The sequence below is a fragment of the Ipomoea nil genome, unplaced genomic scaffold (genome assembly GCF_001879475.1).
Source record: "Ipomoea nil cultivar Tokyo-kokei standard unplaced genomic scaffold, Asagao_1.1 scaffold2545, whole genome shotgun sequence".
Taxonomy (NCBI): Eukaryota; Viridiplantae; Streptophyta; class Magnoliopsida; order Solanales; family Convolvulaceae; genus Ipomoea; species Ipomoea nil.
In genome coordinates, this window is record NW_017618973.1 from 91022 (window position 1) to 112818 (window position 21797).

At 33.7% G+C, this 21797-nt stretch overlaps 2 protein-coding genes across 10 annotated transcripts; both read right to left on the minus strand.

Moving 5' to 3' along the window:
- Positions 1 to 508: 508 nt before the first annotated feature.
- Positions 509 to 5565, minus strand: LOC109153821 (ultraviolet-B receptor UVR8-like). 7 transcript variants are annotated; one of them, XM_019301690.1, is made up of 11 exons: positions 5261 to 5558; positions 4539 to 4612; positions 4367 to 4451; positions 3956 to 4087; positions 3627 to 3866; positions 3249 to 3488; positions 3011 to 3054; positions 2138 to 2320; positions 1838 to 1928; positions 1083 to 1126; positions 509 to 911 (listed from the first exon to the last, which is right to left on the minus strand). In XM_019301690.1, exons 1-11 carry the CDS (start codon positions 5463 to 5465, stop codon positions 789 to 791), a joined length of 1461 nt encoding a protein of 486 aa, XP_019157235.1. In that variant the 5' UTR covers positions 5466 to 5558; the 3' UTR covers positions 509 to 788. The 7 variants fall into 7 exon arrangements, 5 of the variants coding, with proteins under 5 accessions (XP_019157235.1, XP_019157234.1, XP_019157238.1 ...); XM_019301689.1 differs by having other exon boundaries at positions 3249 to 3494; XM_019301691.1 differs by having other exon boundaries at positions 848 to 911; positions 1833 to 1928; positions 3249 to 3494; positions 5261 to 5561.
- A 4736-nt stretch (positions 5566 to 10301) lies between these two features.
- LOC109153849 (BTB/POZ and MATH domain-containing protein 3-like) lies at positions 10302 to 16221 on the minus strand. 3 transcript variants are annotated; one of them, XM_019301737.1, is made up of 5 exons: positions 15597 to 16221; positions 12117 to 12465; positions 11647 to 11917; positions 11205 to 11299; positions 10302 to 10643 (listed from the first exon to the last, which is right to left on the minus strand). In XM_019301737.1, the coding sequence occupies exons 1-5, from the start codon at positions 15965 to 15967 to the stop codon at positions 10584 to 10586; spliced, it is 1146 nt and encodes a 381-aa protein (XP_019157282.1). In that variant the 5' UTR covers positions 15968 to 16221; the 3' UTR covers positions 10302 to 10583. The 3 variants fall into 3 exon arrangements, with proteins under 3 accessions (XP_019157282.1, XP_019157281.1, XP_019157283.1); XM_019301736.1 differs by lacking the exon at positions 10302 to 10643 and having other exon boundaries at positions 10786 to 11299; positions 15597 to 16220; XM_019301738.1 differs by lacking the exon at positions 10302 to 10643 and having other exon boundaries at positions 10987 to 11288.
- Between the last annotated feature and the right edge of the window lie 5576 nt (positions 16222 to 21797).

The following is a 21797-nucleotide window of genomic DNA, read 5'->3' on the forward strand; positions in this document are numbered from 1 at the left end:
TCTTGCTGGAAGCACCTACTTACTCTCTCTCCCCTCTCTCTCTCTCTTCCAACAAAGCATCATTTTCTTAAAAAACGTGAAAGAACCCCTTAATGGGGATGCCCTTAGAAGTATTGATATTAGTATTAATTTTTTTGCAATAAAAAATAGTATAAATTTTTTCTTTTAAAGTGTCAATTGTACCAAGTGTGTGCATATATATATATATATATATATATATATATATATATATATATATAGGATTAAATGAGAACTATATCTTAAGTGTGAACCTACGAACCTGCATGAATGCATACAATTTATTTCGATGGTAGATTGTGTGCATTATGCACCTGGAGTATTAGATTGTATGCATGCGTGAAATAAATTGTATGCATTCATGCTGTAATTTGTAGGCTCTCACCTTCACCTAAAGGCTAATTCTCATTTTGAACACAAGTCTATATATATATATTCTACTCTATAATGACACTCAGCTAAACACTGTCTCTAGAAAACCTAAAGACCATTTGCAAATACATTTTCTTATGTGTATAAATTAATGAGAATATATGCACAGCAGGAGGCAGGAGCAGGCTGCAAACTGCAAAATCATCTATTTCCATACAACCAAAATGTGTTTCTTTGAGGTGCTCCTAAGAAAAGATGCTTACTCACTGAACCTTGGCTATGAAATTAATGAATACAAGCTTACATGTAAATCTGCACAAGCTACTGTATTCACAACCACATATATATAACTAAACCACTAACCTAACAAAATTGTTCCCCATCATTGAGACAGGCATTCAAGCAGGCGATTCAGCTAGTACAAGGGTGTGCCACCATCCACATGACACGTTTTTTGGAGTGCCGCCATTGATTAATACTTGGGCAGGAATATTGCGGTCTATTACATCGCCCAAACCAAGCTGCACAGCATGCACAAATTAACTTCAGTTTTAGATTAGACGTTTGGAAGCAATACTAGTTTGCAAACTCGTGGCGATGTGGTTCTATGAAATAATCGGAAAATCTAGTAAAGCGTAAATCCATAGGGAGGCAATAATAGAGAAAGTTCACTTCAAATCTAAATATATTACCTGGCCGTACTTATTCCAACCCCAGCAAAACACTTTGCCATCCTCTTCAGAAGCAGACCAAAGAAAAGAAAAGTAAGAGAAAGTTGTTAGACATATTTTTGTATAAATACATGTATGTACAAACAAGTCAATTATTACAGACAATAAATTCTTAAGTGGAAAATTAGTCAAACTGAAAATTCCTCATTAGACTATGTGAATATAATTTTTAACCACAACTTCCCCCAAAAGGTTGAATCCCCAACCCCAAGTGCCCCCCACACCCCGGCCTAATACAACAGATGTAAATAACAATAACTCAGTGGCTCAATAGATAGGGCCAAATGCCGGTGCGCACAAGGAATCTGTCCATTTTGGGCATATTCCCCCGCTGCCAAGTTTCGAACCATTTTTAACCACAACCAAAACAAGAGACTCTGGCACTTTGTTGACCTGCAGTTCATGGCTATTCAAATATGCTTTAACACTTTTGGATTTCCTTTGCTGACCAATGGTTCACAATTTTCATTTATTTCACTATACTTGGATTTTCTTACACTAATAAGATGCACAGGAAGTTTTCAATCATCTCCATGATAGCAACAACAAAGCACATAATTAGTCCCTGTCTATCACCTAGAATGGGTTTTACAGCAAAGCAGCTTATCATATAAATGTTATTTTGAATCTAAAAGAACATTCACGGATGTTTGATGCTTGAAACATTCAGTTTTAAGGTTTTGCACAAAGCAACATTTAGCTAGTACACACCATACCTGTAACTATAGTACTGTGGCGTGCTCCGCATGATACAACTTTTGCATTCACATTTTCCAAATTTGGAGCATCAAGAAGCCGGGGGAGAGTCTGCAGTAGAGATCAAGAAGAGGCAACTTTTAGTTGGACTTAATCCTTGGTGCTTTTGCTGAAATAGAGGGCTTAAAAAATTATACATTCCATATCCATTCCCAATTAAAGATATATATGATATAATGGTTGCTAAAAGTTTTGAAAAGTAAATTGCTTTCATTAAATCTGTCTAAATGAGATGACAAGAACATAAGTTCAGCATATACCTCAGCTTGATCGCCTCCAGTTCCCAACTGCCCAAATTGGTTGCCACCAAATGCATATACATCACCATCTGCAGAAATGCTTACTGTGTGCCAGAGTCCTGCAGAAATACCTTCTATTTTGATGCCAAGTAACGAAGATACACAAGTAGGACTTAGCTCATCATCAGTACTTCCTTGGCCGCACTACAGATATGGCAAGATTATTGTGTTTAGTTTGATTTGAATAGCACTGTGGCAACAAGGAAGTTGCAAAAGCGTGACCTTAAAAGTATATTAATCAAATATCTAACTGGTTTTTGACATTTGTATTACTCACAATCTTAGTAAATGATTCTCAAAATGCATTTAAGCTATAGTACTTGTAATAAATAATAGCTGCTTTTATTGAACTATTGATTTCTTTATCCAAAGTCCTCAAACATGAAATTATTTTGAAAAAATCTTTACTTGATTTCAAAATGAGAAGTACACACAACAAAGTCAAAGAGGTTGACAGCTCAATTAATAATTTCATCATCATTGTTATAGAATTGTCATCAGGAATGTTTTAGACTTGGAAAGATCAGGGAGTGTAAATATCCTGCCAGCTTTCATCACTAGCAAGGAAAATACTTTAGATTTGCAGAGATGAAAAACAAGAACACCACATGAAAAACCCTTTCCCTGGCTGCTTGTTTGGGTTGGTCAAAGTTGAAAGACAACTGTTAACCCAATTATATGAGCATTTCAATTATATAGGGCAGATCTTCATATGCCCCCTAACAAATTTTAGAACCCTCTAACTTACAGCTAAAATTACACATGCTTCCCAGAGTAAAAATGCATCATATTATGAGACTTGTTTGATTAAGTAATCTCTCTAAAGAGACTAACCTGTCCATAGAGTCCCCAACCAAAAGTAAGTAGTGCCCCAGCATCTGTTCACATTGACAGAAAATAGTTGTACTGAAGCAACAGAATACCAATACAACAGCCATTCAATGATAAACATAATAGACAATTTCAATGAAAGGAAATAAGAAGAAATTCACAAAAAGAACGCCATGAGATGATGAGAAGATCTAGTTATTTCTAAACTTTAGATTACACTTGCTTGCACATTACAGCATACCTGTAACTACAGCACTATGGCGGCCTCCACAAGCAATTCTTTTCACATAACTCCCTGGAACTCGAAGGCCTTGTCCTTCTAAACCCATGCTTCCATGAGAAACGCCAATTCCTCTATCCTTTACCAAGGGAGAAGACTCAATGCAAGGAATAGGATGTGGAGAGGACACCATGCGAATCCGAGAACCCAAACCAAGCTGCCCTTCACCTCCATAACCCCAACCCCAAACTTGTCCCATATCTGGAACTTCGGTGAAAAAGGAATGTCAAGCGTCTTCCTTTCAATAGTTTGAAAGTATGGGTTTCTTTAAAATTGTTGTGAAACTAAACATTATTTATGACAAGAGAAAGTGACTTCAGCTCAGACATATTGAATTACCTGACAGCACTAGTGTGTGCCTGCCACCAGCTGCTACACTAACAATTTTAACTCCTGGGTTCAATGTGACCAAACAAGGCAACGCTGACAGACTTTCATCAGATGACGGTGAGCCCTCTGCAGTTTGTTTAGAAGATGACAAGCGTCTTCTTTTTGCACCATCATCTCCCCTAACCCCTCCACTTTCAAAACCAGACATATTACCACCAGTTGATCTTGACCCCTGGGAGCGAGGGCTTACTGTGATAAAGTTAATTTTCAGCATATTACATTGTAAAAAGTAAACAGGACACTTTCTGCCTTGGAGATATTCAATTCAATCAAAGTACCTTGGTCTGTGAATGTAGTAGTCTGCTTCTCAATTACATCCTTCTTTACGTTTAGTCCCATAGATGGCTCTCCATAAACCTGGCCAGAAGGGACACACTCTTTCCACCCCCATGTATAAACTTCTCCATTCTCTGCATTTGAAGTTGCTCTATGTCAGCCCCAGGACAGGGGAAAATGAGGCTCAATAAATGAGACCAGATAAACATTCAGTAGGCACTGTGTACAAAGCTGAGAGGATGTATCTTTAATTAATTAAATCTGCTAATTAGGTCAATCTATAGAGACTACAAATCATAGTAGAAAGTTCTCAGCATCCAACTAAAATTTAGAGAAGTGGGCAGTGACTTTAAGCATTTAAATCATTGTCACTGTCAATTTCATTGGCAAGATGAAGGAACTAATGGGAGTACCTGTAACAGCAACACAATGTGCCCAACCTGCAGCAGCTTTTATAACTGAAACTTCATTGGGAAGGGGAAAAGGCTCTGGCATTTCCTTGCATAGCCAATTGAAACTAAATCCAGTTAATTTAACATAATTAATGAAGTAAGATATCAAAAGTAAACCAAAATACTGCCTTACTCCATGTTTCCCCGATGTCACGTAGCTTTGACCTAAATCATCCGTAGAACCCCAAGTAATAAGCTTCCCATAGTCTAAAAAACACATTTATGAACTGCATAAGTACATCTTATAGAGGAATACAGAAGCACTTAGGTACCTTATAATTACCTAACTGCCGAACACCATTTACAACAATGTTGCAAGTGAAACATCCATTGCATCATTTTATACCCAAAAACAAAAAATAGTACAAGTATTCATCAATAACTTCTTTAAAAAGTAATAAGGGCATATGCTTAGTTTGCAGAACGAGTCAACCATCGAGAACTAGGATACAGATTATAACGAGTAAATATATATATATATATATATATATATATATATATATATATATATATAACATTAAAGCTGCGAAGGTCGCATTTTGTTTACCATTTTAGGGTTTACATGATTCAAGTACTGAAGAAATGATATTAATTAATTAACTAAAGTGCATTCCAAGCTCTCCGGTTGGATTTTCAACTCCGAAAGTAAAGTAAACCGATGGATTCCACAACAAAATAAAAATAAATAAATAAAAAACTAGCCTAAATTTCAGGGAAGCGCTGCTCAAACATTACAGAAACACATCTTCTCCCAGAAAATACGGTTGAAAAATGTAGTCGAAAATGTGGGAGATTGGTAAGTGTTTTATCCCCAATGAAAAAAAAAGAATTAAAAATATAAGGGAGAAATGCTACCTGAAATTGCCATAGCAAAACCGCAACCACCGCCGCAAACATCTCTCCAGAACCTTCCGGCACCAATAGTCGGCGGAAGACTCACCGCCACGGGCGACAACAGCGGCGAGCGCTGCGGCAAAGCCCCCGGCAAATATCCCCACATATACACTACTCTCTCCATGTCCACACTCCCTCCACTTTCACCTCCACCATTTCCATTCATTCCGAGAAAAAAAATCTCGAAATAAAATACAGAAAAATTAAAACCCCCAAAAAATTTTATAAAAAAAAAAAAAAAAAAAAAAATCACTCTTTGAAAGTAGTTGGAAGGAGAGGTTTTTGTAATTTTGTGTATTGAGAGTGCGTTTGGTGCGAAAATTCAGAAAAATAGTAACCGGTGGAGTATCAATTTCGGGCGAATGAGGGTGCCACGCGGGATGCTGACGTGGTCGTGATGTGACGTGGCTCGTCTCTGTCCATTCGATGGCTCGGAGGTTTACAGCCAGTAGTTGGGGAGAAGCTTCTGGAAGGTCGGCCTCTCAGCAGCGAGACTTTCCTCGGACAAATCGACACGTGTCCTCCGCCGGTCCTCCCCAATCATTTCTCGTGGCCCGTTTTGTCACTACATACATCCATGTCAAGTGTCAACTCATGCTCCAATCGCTCATAATCTCATATACATGATGAGATGGGAAAGAAATTAGATAGAAAAAAACAAAAAGCTATATTGTTTTGCCACACAATTATTCATGATTTGTTGTTTTGGTTATTTATTTATAAAAGTTGAAGGTGTATATCTTCTAACGATATACATTGCATAAACTTCATTCATGTATAATAGTCAAGAAATCTTATATGAAATGTAAATTGTACTAAAAAGACATTGCATAAGTCATAACTGAGCACAACCTTGTGCTCAAATAACTCCCTTTGAGGGAAGGTCACAGGATCTGTAGTTAGAGAAAGTATAGAACAGATACTATCTTGTAATAGAGAGTAGTTTTTTCATGGATTTTTGGATGACATGGAGGTGAAAGATGATGATTTGGATGAGAGATAAGAAATTTAATTTGCAGGAGAATTGGTTTATTTGTAAGACCCAAGTGGAGAAATAAAATTTTGGCCCTGTTTGGTAAAAAATTGGCCTATAGGCCAATTTTGGCTTATTTGACTATTATTAATTGTTTAATTTAGTTAAAATATCAAGAGTAAATACCCAAAATGGTCCCTCGACTATAGCTAAATTCACAATTTGGTCCTCGACTTTCAATTTCAACCAATTAAGTCCTTAACTTTGTAATTTTAACACAATTTGGTCCCCTGTCTATTTGACCGTTTGTTGACTGTGATTTTTGAGGATATATATGTAATTTCATGGTCCATCGTCGGTTTTTTAAGGTTCCGGTTGAATTTCCAGACCGCACTGTTACATTTGAATACACTACCGAAAGCAATCTACCAAATCCGGTCGCCTTTCTTCATCCCCCTTTGGATTCAATGTAGTTGAGTTCGTACCAGAGCGAAGAAGACGACGTGTTTCCGAACCAGTGCAACGTCATCCTAGAGGCCTCCACGTGCTCCGACGAAAGCTGAAGGTTCTTCTGGAGATCGTTGATCACGGTCAACAAACGGTCAAATAGATGGAGGACCAAATCGTGTCAAAATTACAAAGTTAAGGACTTAATTGGTTGAAATTAAAAGTCGAGGACCAATTTGTGAATTTAGCTATAGTCGAGGGACCATTTTGGGTATTTACTCAAATATCAATATAAATATTTGGTTAATTAGCTTTTTGCAACTCAAAAAGACTAAAATTCAAAATGCTACTCCAAATAACTTTTTCAATTAGCTTTTTGAGAAAAGAAATTATACCAAACATCTATCAGCTAACAACTAATTTACCAAATATTTTTCTACAATCCTAATGTTATAAACTATTTATACCCTCTAATTAACACAATCAGCTAACAACTAACAGCTATCAGCTAACAGTCATTTTACCAAACAGGGCCTTTAACAACTCTGAAGGCCTGCGCGTTGAGCGCACACGGCGCGCCAGCTAGAGGGCGCGTAAATCCTCTTTTTTTCACTTCTTTTCTTTGTCTGACAGTGTTGTAGTTTTTTTTTTCTTCGTTTCCTCCTATTTTCTCTTTCCTTCCTCTCTCTTCTATTTGGCTTCTAAAAAATTGCACAAAAACCAATTTGATGTGGATGCTCTAACGAGTTCAACTATTGAACTCTGAAAATGTTTTTTTTTTTTTAATCTACAAGTTTGTTGTTTTTTTATTTTATTTTATTTTTTATTTTTATTTTTTGGGGTAATAGAAAGGTAAGATGGTGTTTGTTGGCCACACTATTGAAAATCCTTGAACTTATAGTTAGAATCGAAGCAATAATTGTACGCAAGAAATGATGTTAAATATTTTGTATTGAAGTGTTGAAATTTGATCAGTATCTCAGTTATCTTTTTTCTATAATACAAGAGAAGATGTGGTAACTTCTGCTAATGTGGAAACCACTACCTTAAAACTAATTTAATAACCATTTTACATAAAAATTGAATGAGGGATCTTAATTCCATAGCTAAATTTTCCATCAACATTAATGTTTAGATTTATTTGCTATAAATTTTTTATTTAATATAATGCATTGTGATTTATTAGAAAGTTATTCAATTATAGAGTACAGTGTAAGAAAATATTTGTGGTAAATATTTATGCGCAATTTGTGCTGTAGTGACGAAGCAAAATATAAATTTGAGAATTTCAAAAAAAAAAAAAAAAAAAAAAAAGAACAAATAAATAACAACCAATAAAAAGGCATGACGTGGGAATGACTGCATAAATAGGCAATTTATATAATGGACCAAGGTCCACGTAGCATTATGGACCTTATATCAAAATAATGAGGTACAAAACTCATATTCATAAAGTACAGAATTCTATAACACAAGACACAAAAATCACAACACAAGATACATACACACATAATATATTTACTTATTTTTCAAATATGATTTAAGTAAATAATTTGTGTTCATAAGCACAAAATTTCACAACATAAGATACAAAAATTTATAACATAAGACACAATTACTAATTTGTTTTAGGTACATAATTCAATAATAAAAGACACAAAAACTCACAACATAAGACACATACACATGCATTAGGGTCCACGGTGCATTGTTAACTCTAATCCATTATTGGCATAAATATGAGTGGACCTCATGCAACACCAATCGTTATGCCATGGAATCGTGTTTACCATGGATGGTGAACACGGTCCCAACGGTAATGGTGTACCGTTATCTTTTTTTTTTTTTTTTTTTAACCGCGCGACTTTTCTTCTTTATTTTCACATTTCGCGGTTTCACTTTCTCTTCGCACAAGTTTCTTCAACATTCATAAATTATGAATATGCAGGCATGTATTTATGAATGTACAGTTATGAAATTATGAATTTTCTTTTATGAGATTATGAATTTTCTGTTATGAAATTATTATGAATTTTCTGTTATTAGATTATGAATTTACAGAAAATTCATAATTACATAACTGTAAATTCATAATCTCATAACAGAAAATTCATAATTTAATAAATGTTTTTCTTTTATGCGATTATGAATTTTCTGTTATGAGATTATGAATTTACAGTACATTCATAATCTCATAACAAAAAATTCATAATCTGAACAAACGCGCGCCGTTAACATCACATTAACTAAATATTTTTTTCTCGTAAAAATGACACTGTTTGGACCCTTGTTCACCATGAATAGTGAACAAGTTTCCAGGGCATAATTTGCGATGCAACGCTATGTGGGTCAAAATGGGTTGACAAAAAAGTTTTTGAAAAGTCCAAAATCAACTAAAAGACAAATTCAATGATCCTTATACTGTATTAAAAAAAAAAAGATTCATGTAGTAAAATGAACTCTAAATACATATTTATTTTTAGTGCAATATATATTTATTTTAACTTGTAATACAAAAAAAAAAAAAAAAAAAAATCTTTTACAACGCGGACCTGATATGATTTGCCCGAACCGAACTCCACTAGTGAGACAAAGTGGGATAGTTATGCTGTGGGCTCGTGCCCAGCGTGCTTCACAGCTTCGTTATTTTTTTTTTTTTAATTTAATTTCAGACCGCTTCGTTATAGGAGCATATATTCACAGCTTTGTGTTCATAATTTCATAACTGTACATTTATAATTCCATAACTGTACATTCATAACTCTATAACTGTACATTCATAATTCAATAACTGTAAATTCATAATTTTCGAAGCTCTATGTTCATAATTGTAAGTTCATAATGTCAGAGTTCTATGTTCATAATTCCATAACTGTACATTCATAATTCCATAACTGTACATTCATAATTCCATAACTGTACATTCATAATTCCATACTGTATATTCATAATTCCATACCGAACATTCATAATTTTCGAAGCTCTATGTTCATAATTGTAAGTTCATAATTCCATAACTATACATTCATAATTCTATAACTGTACATTCATAATGTCATAACTGTATATTCATAATTTCATAACGAATATGCCGTTAACGCCGTTAACGGCGTTTCGAACAATTTTTTTTTATAATTAAAACAGCGTCGTTTTCACGGAAAACGACGCCGTTTTAGCGCCGTGCGCACCTTGCAAGGTGCGCATAGCATAATTTGCCGACAAAGTGGGGGCAAGTGGTGTGGTGCTCCTCCAAGTCTTTTTTGTTAATCATTTGAGTTGATGGTCCTCTGGACATTTTTGGGGTTAAATCATTGTATATATGGGGGCCCAAACATCATTTTTGGAAACCTCTCACCCTTATTGGGTGTCAAATTATTATGTGGATCCAGATCCACCATTCAAGGTAAATTCGAATTCAAAAATACATAATTTATATACTGAATATTCACAATTTATATACATAATTTACATACTAAATGTTTACAATTCAGTATATACCCGGGTCATCTTGGTATTAATGCTGCTTATTTGGGGGTCCAAGGTCAGGAGAGCACCACTAATTGAAGAAGTGAAAAGCAATAGTTAGAAGAGGTAAGGCCTTGTAGTACTATATATATATATATTACAATTACAATTACAATTAAAGAATCACCTCATTGGACAGTTAGTATATTTTGCTCTCCAAACTATATCTAAAATGTGTATTTAATCAAGAGAATACGGTAAGCATTCTATTCTCATGATAATTTGGTATTAGCCCGCCCATCCCACACACTATTAAACTGCATATCATATCCTTCACTCCAGGGAGGCATGCTCATCCAGTAAGTCCTCCCTCCGGCCTCAGCCTATCTGTCAGCCTTGTCAAGTAGACTCAATGAGTTGCTTCAGGGTAGAGTAATGGGGGTTCGATGCCAAGTTTCCCTGTAAGCCATTTTGTAATATCATGAGCAGAGAGAGAGAGAGAGAGATTAACATCCTACATGTTGTGTCTGTCAGGGACATATCACATATGATAGATACATGCAACACTCTGCATCAGTGTTAGTGTTATCGACTATCCGAGTTTAATAAAAGCCATTCATGATTAGTAGAACACAGAATGTCTAAAACCATTACTTCTCATCTAACCCCACTTAAGAGTGTCTAAAACATGGATGCAAAAACAATTCACAGTCCATACGCCTAACCTCACACAACATAAAATCACAAGAAATGTTTCTACATAAGTTTAAACTAATATATAATATATGGACAAAACCATTAGTGCAGTAGTTTTCAAATAGATAGCTCATCACAAGGCCAGCCAGCCAGCCAGCCAGCCAGCCAGCCAGCCAGCCAGCGTTCATTGCAATTACAAGATTACATCCGCCTCCGCAAACACCTCATATTAGGATTAAATGGTTCTGCTGCAGCACCATCGGGTACTAAGTCTACCCCAAAGATGCTGCTGCTACTCCTCTTCCTGCTAGAGATTAGACTTGCCTTTTCGTCGATTGATGCAACTGTTTCCAACAGCTCAGACAACAGTGAGGGGCAGCTCTCTTCCAAGTGCTTGAACCCTTCAGACTGCATAACAACTGTTGATTAAGAGTTCAAGATTTTAGTGACATGTACAAAAATATATAGAGAAAGCAACTCACTCCACAATATCTTGTACTAGAAAATCAAATGCCATTTGTTCCAACCAATAAAATAAAAAGTTGATTTGCAGAAGAGAAGAGTCAATTTCATATAACGTCAGGTTATCTTTCAGTTGTTAGAGTAACTGTAGTTCTGAAAATCTGGAGTAATCAAGATTTGGCTTATTTTTTAGTATATTCTGGATATGCTTTGTCAAAATTTGTAAATAAACTTAATCAAATTTTGTTAAAAGTGGAAAATACCAATTAACCATTCACACAATGTATCTTCCAACTACACGCACCTCCCAAGTTTGTAGCTGCAAATTTCAAACATATGGTCTTAAGCTGGAGGCATCGATGTTGATCAGCTAGTGAAAGAGTCGTTGCCACCGTATCGACAGTTACTTCTTCACACAATTTTGCCTCACATAATTGTTTCAGTCTATCTAAACCAAACCGGTCAGCTGCAGCCAATAAATGTTGCATCATGATTGTTGAAGTGCACGTTGAGGTTGAGCCAATAATTTCATGTAAATTTGGAAGCTGATCGGTGTAAAGAAATTGAAGCATAGCCTACAAATGTTAAGACAATTCCACCAGTCATTTTACTAGGTATGAGAAACTGTTATATGTTTGCAGAGAATATGCATCTATTGGATTAAATGAAAGACAGTACAGATATCAAGCAAAGAAATGTAACTGCATGGGATAGTAAAATCAAACTATTGAGTAACAGGAGAAATTAAAATATTTTAGGAACGGATATAATTACCTTAAATATTGATGGTTCAATATCCTCAAGTTCTACTTTATCTGTATTAGGATTTCCAATGAGGCCAAAGAACTGGGCTTTGAACACGGGAGAACGAGCAGCAAGGATTAACTTGTGAGCCTTAAATGTCTCTTCTCCAACCTGGAAAACTATATCACTGCCAACTTCAGAATCTAGCAAGTACTTGAGATTTAGGCCCATGTCCGAGGCGGGAATAGAAATGCTATATTGTTTTGGCCCTTCAACCCGAGTTCTGACAACTCCTACAGTACAATGCATTGAGAGGCAATCATCCTTAATATAGTCAGAGGCTTCTAAATTTGCTCGCTTGAAAAATCTCTTGTAACCCCTGAAATTCAAGGAAGAAGATAAGTGTTGCAAGTTCTTGCAATGTCCTTTCTATTCTTATTCCTATGTAAGAAAGAGTGAATGCATGAAAACACCATAATATGCGTGGAAAAAGTTAGCCTTTCATATTGTGGAGGCTTTTTCAATTTAAAGAAGGTAGGCCATACTCAATTACAGCAGCTAGAAAGTAAGAGAAAATTGTTAATTCCAATACCAGAAATATCGTGATACTTTAATCCAGAAAATATGATCCAGTGGCGTTGGGTATTTAAAATGCATGTAGCTACTGCAGGAAATCCAGAATTAGTTCCCTAATCTCAGATTGAATAATTTCAGGTCTGATAGGAATATAGGATACAGTTAAATTATTGTCAATAAGAATTCCTAGAAATTTTAGGAGTAACTGTAGATATTAGTTTGTTTCCTAATTTAGAGTAACTCTTCCCTTATAATGTGAGGCCACAATTTTTTATGGTCTCATAGCAAAGCCTTCTCCAATTCCTCCAACAGCCTGATCCACAACTACTTTTTTTATATTTTACCATGTCAGAAGTTGCTTCACAATCCCCCATTCAGCTCCATTCAGCTCAATGGAGACACTACTCTCAAGCAGTTCATATACATTCTGTATATAAGGCATCATTGTCTATTAAACATGAGACATCCTGGAGCCAGACAACGACTATGCACATACAACTTGGGAATTGGGATGCAGAATACTCCATGGTTATGTTGAAGGTATCAGTTCCAATTATTTGCCTGTGATGTTCTACAACAAAAGAACTCTTATCCTAGCTGTATTCTGCTTGATATGGGAAGTCAATCCTAAGTGCATGATCCTAGCATGAAATAGACTAGGTCACAATTCTCTCACCAAGTACTTCAGCTCCCTCAAGCAAATCTAGCAAGACTTGGACCCATTCAATGTTCATGGCTGGAAATGCCCAAAAGACAATACTTGATACATGACTATTTTGGATACCAGTCAAGTTTTCAGACTCCTTGCTGGACTCAACTTGGAGTTTGCTGAGCTATGCTGTACGATTATTGGCAGAAGCCCACTACACTCAATCAATGCCGTTATTTCAGAGGTAGGGACATAGAAAATATATGAAGCCAAGCAAGACTAAAACAGTGACAACTAAAGTGACTAAAGACTCAACTTTAGTCACTGCTAAAGCTCATGTTGGTGGTTGCAATACTGATGACAAGCCTCAAGTATCATTTGACCATTATAGTAAGCCACATCACACTCAAGATACCAGCTAGCAAATTCATGGAAAGCCAACCAATTGGAATCCCTGATACTCCTAGTTATTCCCTGTTTCATTCAGGCAGAAATCCTATAGCCCCCTCTTCTGCCCTGAATTCCACTCCTTGGACCGTTGATTCAAGATCCCCTACGTCCCGAACCATGTGACTAGCCAGAATATATATTTCATTCTTATATTCATTGTTATGATAATGAAAAAATTCAGACAGTTGATTGAAAAATTTGTTCTATTGTTGGCAAGGGTCTCATTAAATTATACAAGAGTATAGAACTTAAACGTGTCCTCTATGTTCCTAAATTTGCTTGCAATTGTTTATTGCTAGCAAGTTTTACAAAAATTATAATTGTTCAATTACTTTCTTTGAATCTCAATGTTTTTCACTTTTTTCATGCCAATAACTAAGGTATAATGATTGACAATGCTAGTCTGAGAAAGAAACTTCTCACAATCCATTTTTCATGACAGAACTAAAAATGTTTAAGCTGACAAGCACTTTATTAAAAAGAAATATTTTATGGTACAATAACCATGTTCCCAATTAAAAGCCTCTCTTTTCCTATAAAGTTATAGTCTTTGTGAACATTGAACACCACTACAAAATAGAAATTATTCCTGAGTTAGTGTACCCCTCTGCATTCTAGGTTTTTATACTTTTAGCTACATTTTCAAAATAAACTAAACTTGAAAGGTCATTAACAAAACTTAAGCACAGGTAGACATTGGTCTAGAGGAATTAAGATTGAAATTTGATTTTTGAAGTAATTCATTGTCTTTCCAGACTACACATTTTGGTCTTTTCAAGATTGTCAAATATCAAAATTAGCATTGTAGGCCTCTTTTCTTTTGGAAGCAGGTATGAATAGGAATTTATTGAAGAAACACCAGGGAAATCCACTCCTTTATAATTTTAGAACTCTACTATTCTTCTCATTACCTAGTACCTACTCCATCCATCAAATCCACTCTTCTGTTTCTTAATTACACAGAAACTCAATAAGGGTTCTACCATTGGCATTATCAAACCAAATAACCACACACACACAAAACGTAGAGTAGCACCACAAAATAATATTAATAAACTCACAAGTAATAGAGAAGTAACAACACTCAAATTTTTTTTATAATATCAGTCAATTACTAATAAGAATAATATTAGTCAGTATCCATTTCAATAGACAACCACACATACTAAGCTACCATTTTTTTTTTATTCCATACAACATTTGGTATCTCTCCCCAAGACTAATTCAGGTTTGGCTTGATCTGGGTCACGTTTGCAAATAGTAGTTAACTATTTGTTGTATGCATAAGAATTTTAAGACTTTTATTACAAGATTGTGCAATGGGTTAGTAATTAACTATTTTAGAAGCTGGGTGACAACAAATAAGAATTTTAACATCCAAGTGAAGAAATGATGCCTGAGTTAGGGCTCATGAATATAGTTGCTAAATATACATAAGCAAACCACTAATATATAGCGCATGCATACATGTACCAAACAGAACTAAATAACAAAACATTGAAATTATTAAATCCCAATAGCATACCCACAGAACCCAATCATCAATTACGCATAGGCACCCCACAGATATACGTTGTAGGCAAATATACACTGAACAGAATACCAGGCAACAACATAAAATGTTTAAAACCCTAACTCAGAAATTATGCTGTAATTTGAGCCATATGAACCCAATCAAAAATTATAAACAGAATACCGGGCAATAAAAAAAAAATTGAAAACCCTAACGCAAAAACGAAACCCTAATTCGAGCCACATGAATACATACATACAAGGACCAATAATTGGTATATGAAACCTGGAAAACACAGCGTAGCGTATGCGGACATACATACCACATGCTTCCTTTGTATTTCAAAGTATAAGGCCCGCTCTCGAGGGCCCGATCGAAATGGGAGTGCACTTTGTGCTTCCCTTTCCCGCTCTGATCCATCAAGGTGAGCTCAAACAAGGCCCTGACGTCGGTGCCTTCGCTGGCGAGCGCGATGAAAACGGAAACGTAGATGGAGGAATCCTCGACGTTCTTGCCGTCGGGGTAAAAGTAGACGGCCCAATCGTAGCCGCCGACGGAGAAGGTATCGCTGGAGATGTACTTGCCAGGACCCATGCCCTTGGCCAGAGAGTAACCCCGGATGGTGAATTTGTGGGAGGCATTCACCGTCTCGTTGATCGACCTCGAGCAGGAGTCCTGGTGATTCACGGCCATATCATCGGCCGGAAATCCAGACAGAAGGGAAACCGCAGACGATAGAATTAGGAGAATTGGAGGAAGAAGCAGTAGTGGTAGGGGGGGAATGGGGGCGGGCGAAGGGTTTGTATGTCGGAGGAGAAACGAGAGGAGGAGAAAAGTGGTGGTGGTGGTGGTGGCGGCGGCGATTGGCGAAGGAGAGCAACGGTGAGCGGTGATTGGATGTAATTAATTTGGGATGTTGGGGGCATAGTTTTATTTTATGTGAACCCCATTTCCTTATTTTTTTTTTTTTTTTTTTTTTTTGTTTGTTTGTTTGTTTTTTTTTTTTTTTTTTTAATTGGTTTAATGGAAGGAAGGAAGATTTTGTTTTTTTTTTTTTTTTTTGTCAAACATCTAACCATGTCCATGTGCCAATTTCATTGTATAATGTTAGAATGTGTTATATACTACAAAAGCTTTTTATTGAGTAATATTAGATGATGATGATGGATACATGGAGATTGATCCAAGAAGAGAGATCTAAAATATATGTAGTTTATCGGAAAGAGTAGGGAATGTCTGAACAAGGTACGAAGGACTAAGCACAATAAGGTTAAAGAACACGGCTCGAGCAAAAGGGATGGAGGCCTTCTGCAGTCATTGGCGCCCTCAGAGTTAGTCTCCGTGTCTAGGATCAAGGGTAGATCTACATTGGGGTAGTGGGGCAGTTGCGCCTACCCCTACCTCCATCCCCTTTATATATATTGTATGTATAGTTAGTTCTTTTATGTATATATACATAGTACACAAAGGGTGAGCTAGCTTAGATGCATGGTAAGATATATTGCTTTCATCTCAAACATTACACAGGCTGTTTGTTTTTATGTAATTTCGTTGTAGTTGAATTGAAATTCAGTGAAGCTTTAAATTACAGGCTCTGTTTGGCAAACCTAGCTGAAAAGCTATAAGCTAGGAGCTGAAAGCTGAAAAGCTATAAGTTCGGAGCTGAAAACTGAAGAGCCGTTAAGGTAGCTGTTATGATTGAAAGTGTTTGGTAAAATTAGCTTTTTGATAAGCTGATAAAGGTAAAAAAAGACTAAAAATGACATCTTCATAAAATTTAAATTAGTTTGTTTACATATTAAAATTTAACATTTTGTCTTTAAAAAAAAATTAACATTTTGAAAATAAAACTATTAGCATAATCATGATCTAGCATCTCATAATGAAGTAGCAATATTGTTGCAAATCTTATAATAATAATAATAATAATAATAATAATAATAATAATAATAATAATAATAATAATAATAATAATAATAATTGCGGTGAAAGTTGCGGATAAAAGAGAAGAGAAAAGGGTTTCAATTGGGAAGGGTAAACTATGTCATTTCTTTAAGATAATAAGGATAAAGATGGAAAAAAAAGTTAGGAAGCTAGGAGATTATTTTGAAACGCTACCTAAGATAGCGTTCCAAAATAAGCTCTTATTTTAAGCTAGGGGCTTATTTTGGGAACATTAACAAACAGAACTTATAACTTATTAGTAGCTTAAAATAAGCTATAAGCTCCTAAATAAGCTCTGACAAACAGAGCCACATTGTTGGTTGGAGGGAATTGCAATTTCCTCCTTTTGTTGAATTGCAATTCACGAGGTACCCCCATGAATTGCAATTCAATGAATTTGAGAAAGAAAAACTTGATCAAATGATATCACTAGGGGCGTCAATGCGAGCCGGCCCGCCCCACCGCGGGCTTTTGCGGGTCGACCCGCGGGCTTGAAACTATATAGCCCAATCCTGCCCCATGCAGGCTTGTGGGTCTCGCGGGCTGGCCCGCGGGCCATCGCTTAAATTTTTTTTAAAAAAATTAAATAGTATATAAACATGTTAAAACCGCTTGAAATATGACACTATTTATTGATCGTTATTTCGCATCCTCACGGTGTATGATACACTTCAATGCACCGAAAACTTCCATAAAATTCATAAATCTCGCCCAAATCTCTCGGATCGATACCGTGCGTTGAGCAGAACTGTAGAAGGGTGATCAATGAATTTGTTTATTTAAATTGGTAATTTAAAGTATATAAATGCAAGATAATATATGAGATATTGATTATATTGTTACTAAAATAAATGTTTGCAACTTTGTAATAACGCTAGTCTAAATAAATAATATTTTTTGTTTAAATTTTTCTATTTTTTTTTTTTTTTTGTAGCATTGTCATTGTCTTCATCTTCAATACATGTCTATCCTTTCTTTCTCTTATTTATTTATTTATTTGTAGTGTGCCATGTGCAATTGGGTTACTGGTGGTAGCATAGATAGATTCATCGTGCAATGAGATTATGGTGTAGGAAGCTTTAGATTTGCCTTGTTGGGTATATGATGGGATTTTAGTTATACTATTAACTCTTTATCTTACAAGCACCTATTGATATTTGGTAGTGGTAGTTTTTCCCCTACATGTTTCATGCATTGTGAGACGTGTGTCGTAGGTTATCATGTGAAAGTATTGAACAAATTAAAATATTAATATTTATTATATTTGTATAAAATACTTGGTAAATAAATATATATAACATATTTTGTATTATAACTTTGATATTTAATTACAAGATAATGTAAAAAGAAGACAATGGACAATGTAGTGAATATAATAAATTAATAAATTTGAAGGTAATGAATCTTTGAATTGTAAAAAATAAATATAATATAACTAATAAAATTATATATCTTTTTAAATTTTACCAGGACTATGTGGTCTAATGGTACCTGGGTTGGAATTCCATTTGGAAGATTGTGAGTTCAAGTTTTAGTGGAGGTGTTATTGGCTCTTTGTGTTTCAGTAGGATGCTACATTGTAGTAGTGCTAGTAGCATTCAAAAAAAAATATATCTTTTTAAATTTTTTATAGTGAATATTTTTTTTTTAAATAAAGACATTATAGACATCTAATTCTAAATTAATTAAATGCATATGTATTATTTTTTGTTGTAGCTACTAATTTATTTCTATCTACAATCTACATCTACATCTACAAATCTGCATCTATACAATACATACATACATATACAATACGAATCTAATAAGAGTCAATAATATTAGGCCCTTAATTGGAACAAAAAAATGTCGGTATAATTATTTTTTGAAATAATGGTTCATATTATTTTAATTTTAGCATTTTTTTTATGATTTTCCTTATTTACCCTCTATTATATTATTGTTTTCCCTTAAATAACATTGGATTCCGTTAGTATAAACTTTAGTAACGGAATATTCCGTTAACTATCTATTATTCTTAACTTACTCATTAGTTTCTATAAAAAAAAAAAGTTCTTACGAACCCATCCCAATCAGAGTTGGCATAATTGTTGTTTTTTTTTTTGGTAGAGAGTTGGCATAATTGTTAAATATATACTACGAATATGTTAAAATATACGGAGTATTAAAAAAATAAATACAATATAAAATTTAACATAAACTTTGGTCAAATAATTAGCCTGACTGAATACAAAACATTCAAAGTTGAGCATCAAAGATTATAAATCATGAACTTTGAAAATCAATTTCTTGCATTTCAAAAAAAAAAAAAACAAATTTAAGTTAAGTTTTTTTTTTTTTTTTTTCCGTTTAATTAATCTTCATTTGATTATTTAGAACAAAACTCAGTATTTCAATTATCCTTTTTGCATTATTAGAATGATTTAGGTCATTATGATATTAATATTTTTTTGTATGTCTTTTACATTACTTTATAAATATTATATTATTATTTTCTTTATCGGACAAAATTGTTCTTACATCATTGTCAGACCTGCCCGACCTAATTACAAAATTGTTGATCAGAAATACAATTACACATGGACTCTAAAACGATAAGATAATTTTTCAAAGAATTGACAATGTTACATCCCACTAGCTCAAACTAAACAAATTTACACATCATTCTTAAAATTTCATCAATGTATGAAAGCTTTTAAAAAAATTTGTAAGTTAATTTATATTATATCATTATAATAATATCTATTGTAACAATATATTTTGAATTATTTATTATTATCATCTATTGACAAATTCCCAAAACAAATTGTCTTTACAACGAATATAAATTAAAAAAAAAAATCAATGACTTTAATGTTGTCAATGAAAATTATGTACGCCACTTTATTACTCTTATTAAATTAAATAAATTGGTAGCTACAACAAAAAATAATACATATGTTTTTAATTAATTTATAATTAGATGTCTATAATGTCATTATTAAAAAAAAATGTATTCATTATAAAAAATTTAAAAAGAGATATAATTCCATTAGTTATATTATATTTATTTTCTACAACCTTCAAAACAAATATTTATTTTCTACAGTTCAAAGATTCCTTAACATCAATTCAAATTCATTAATTATCTTCACTACATTGCCTATTGTCTTCTTTTTACATTATCTTGTAATTAAATATCAATGTCTTTTCAATAAAAAAAAAGAGAGGACATGACATGTACTGAAGATGAAGACAATGATAATCCTACCCAAAAGAGAATTAAGAAAGACTTAGAGAAATTTAAACCAAAAGTAGTATTTATTTAGACTATCGCTTTTATACTAAGTATTTAGACTATCGTTATTACAAAGTTACAAACATTTATTTTAGTGACAATTACAATCATTCTCTCATATATTATCTTGCATTTGTATGCTTTAAACAAATTCAACATTCACTTACCTATGCAAGAACATCTCCTATATAATATCGCATTGATATACTTTGAAGTACATATTTAAAATTAATTATTGGGCATTATCCTATTCGCGCAATGCGCGTAAAAAAAAAACTAGTAATTTAATAAGAGTAATAAAGTGACGTACATACTTTTCATCAACAATAATGAAATCATTGATTTTTTTTTTTTTAAAATTTACATTCGTTGTTGAGACAAATTGTTTTGAGAGTTTGTTCATGACAATTGTTACAATTTCTGTCAATAGAGGATGGTAATAAATAATTCAAAATATATAGTTACAATAGATATTGTTATAATGATATAGTAAAAATTAACTTACAAATTTCTTTAGAAGTTTTCATGCATTGATAAAATTCTTATGTGTAAACTTGTTCAATTGAAGCCAGTGGGATGTCAACATTGTCAATTCTTTAGAAAATGGTCCTACCGTTTTAGAGTCCAGGTGTAATTATATTTATGATCAACAACTTTGTAGTTATGTCGCGCAGGTCTGACAATGATGTAAGAACAACAATTTTGTCCGATAAAAAAAATAATAGTATAATACCATAACGACCTAAATCATACCAATAATGCAAAAGTAGAATTTAAATATTAAGTTTTGTTCTGATCTAAATAATCAAAAGAAGATTAATTAAACGAAAAAGAAAAACTTAACCAAAATTTGTTTTTTTTTTAAATGCATAAAATTTAAATGATTTTTAAAGTTCTTGATTTATAATCTTTGATGCTTAACTTTGAATGTTATGTATTTAGTCGGACTATTTTTTATTTTTTTTTGAATTAAGTCGGACTAATTATTTGACCAAAAGTTTATGTTAAATTTTATATTATGTATTTTTTTTTAATACATTTTAACATATTCGTAGTATATGTTTAACAATGATGCCAACTCTAATTGGGATGAGGTTCGAACCTAACACCTTTCTTATAGAAATTAATGAGTAAGTTAAAAAATACTCCAATAAATAGTTAATGAAATATTCCGTTACAAAAGTTTATACTAACGGAATTTATGTTATTTAAGGGAAGAAAATAATATAATAGAGTGTAAATAAGGAAAATCATTGAAAAAAAAAAAACTAAAATCAAAATAATATGAAACATTCATTTTAA

Coding starts and splice junctions, on each gene's coding strand:
- LOC109153821 (XM_019301689.1), bottom strand. CDS start 5,465: ATGAATGGAAATGGTGGAGGTGAAAGTGGAGGGAGTGTGGACATGGAG. Junction 4,088..4,366: donor ACATTGTGTTGCTGTTACAG/GTACTCCCATTA, acceptor CTTCAAATGCAG/AGAATGGAGAAGTTTATACA. Junction 3,495..3,626: donor GCACACACTAGTGCTGTCAG/GTAATTCAATAT, acceptor TTTTCACCGAAG/TTCCAGATATGGGACAAGTT.
- LOC109153849 (XM_019301736.1), bottom strand. CDS start 15,967: ATGGCCGTGAATCACCAGGACTCCTGCTCGAGGTCGATCAACGAGACG. Junction 12,466..15,596: donor AAATACAAAGGAAGCATGTG/GTATGTATGTCC, acceptor CTTGAATTTCAG/GGGTTACAAGAGATTTTTCA. Junction 11,918..12,116: donor TTGAACCATCAATATTTAAG/GTAATTATATCC, acceptor TAACATTTGTAG/GCTATGCTTCAATTTCTTTA.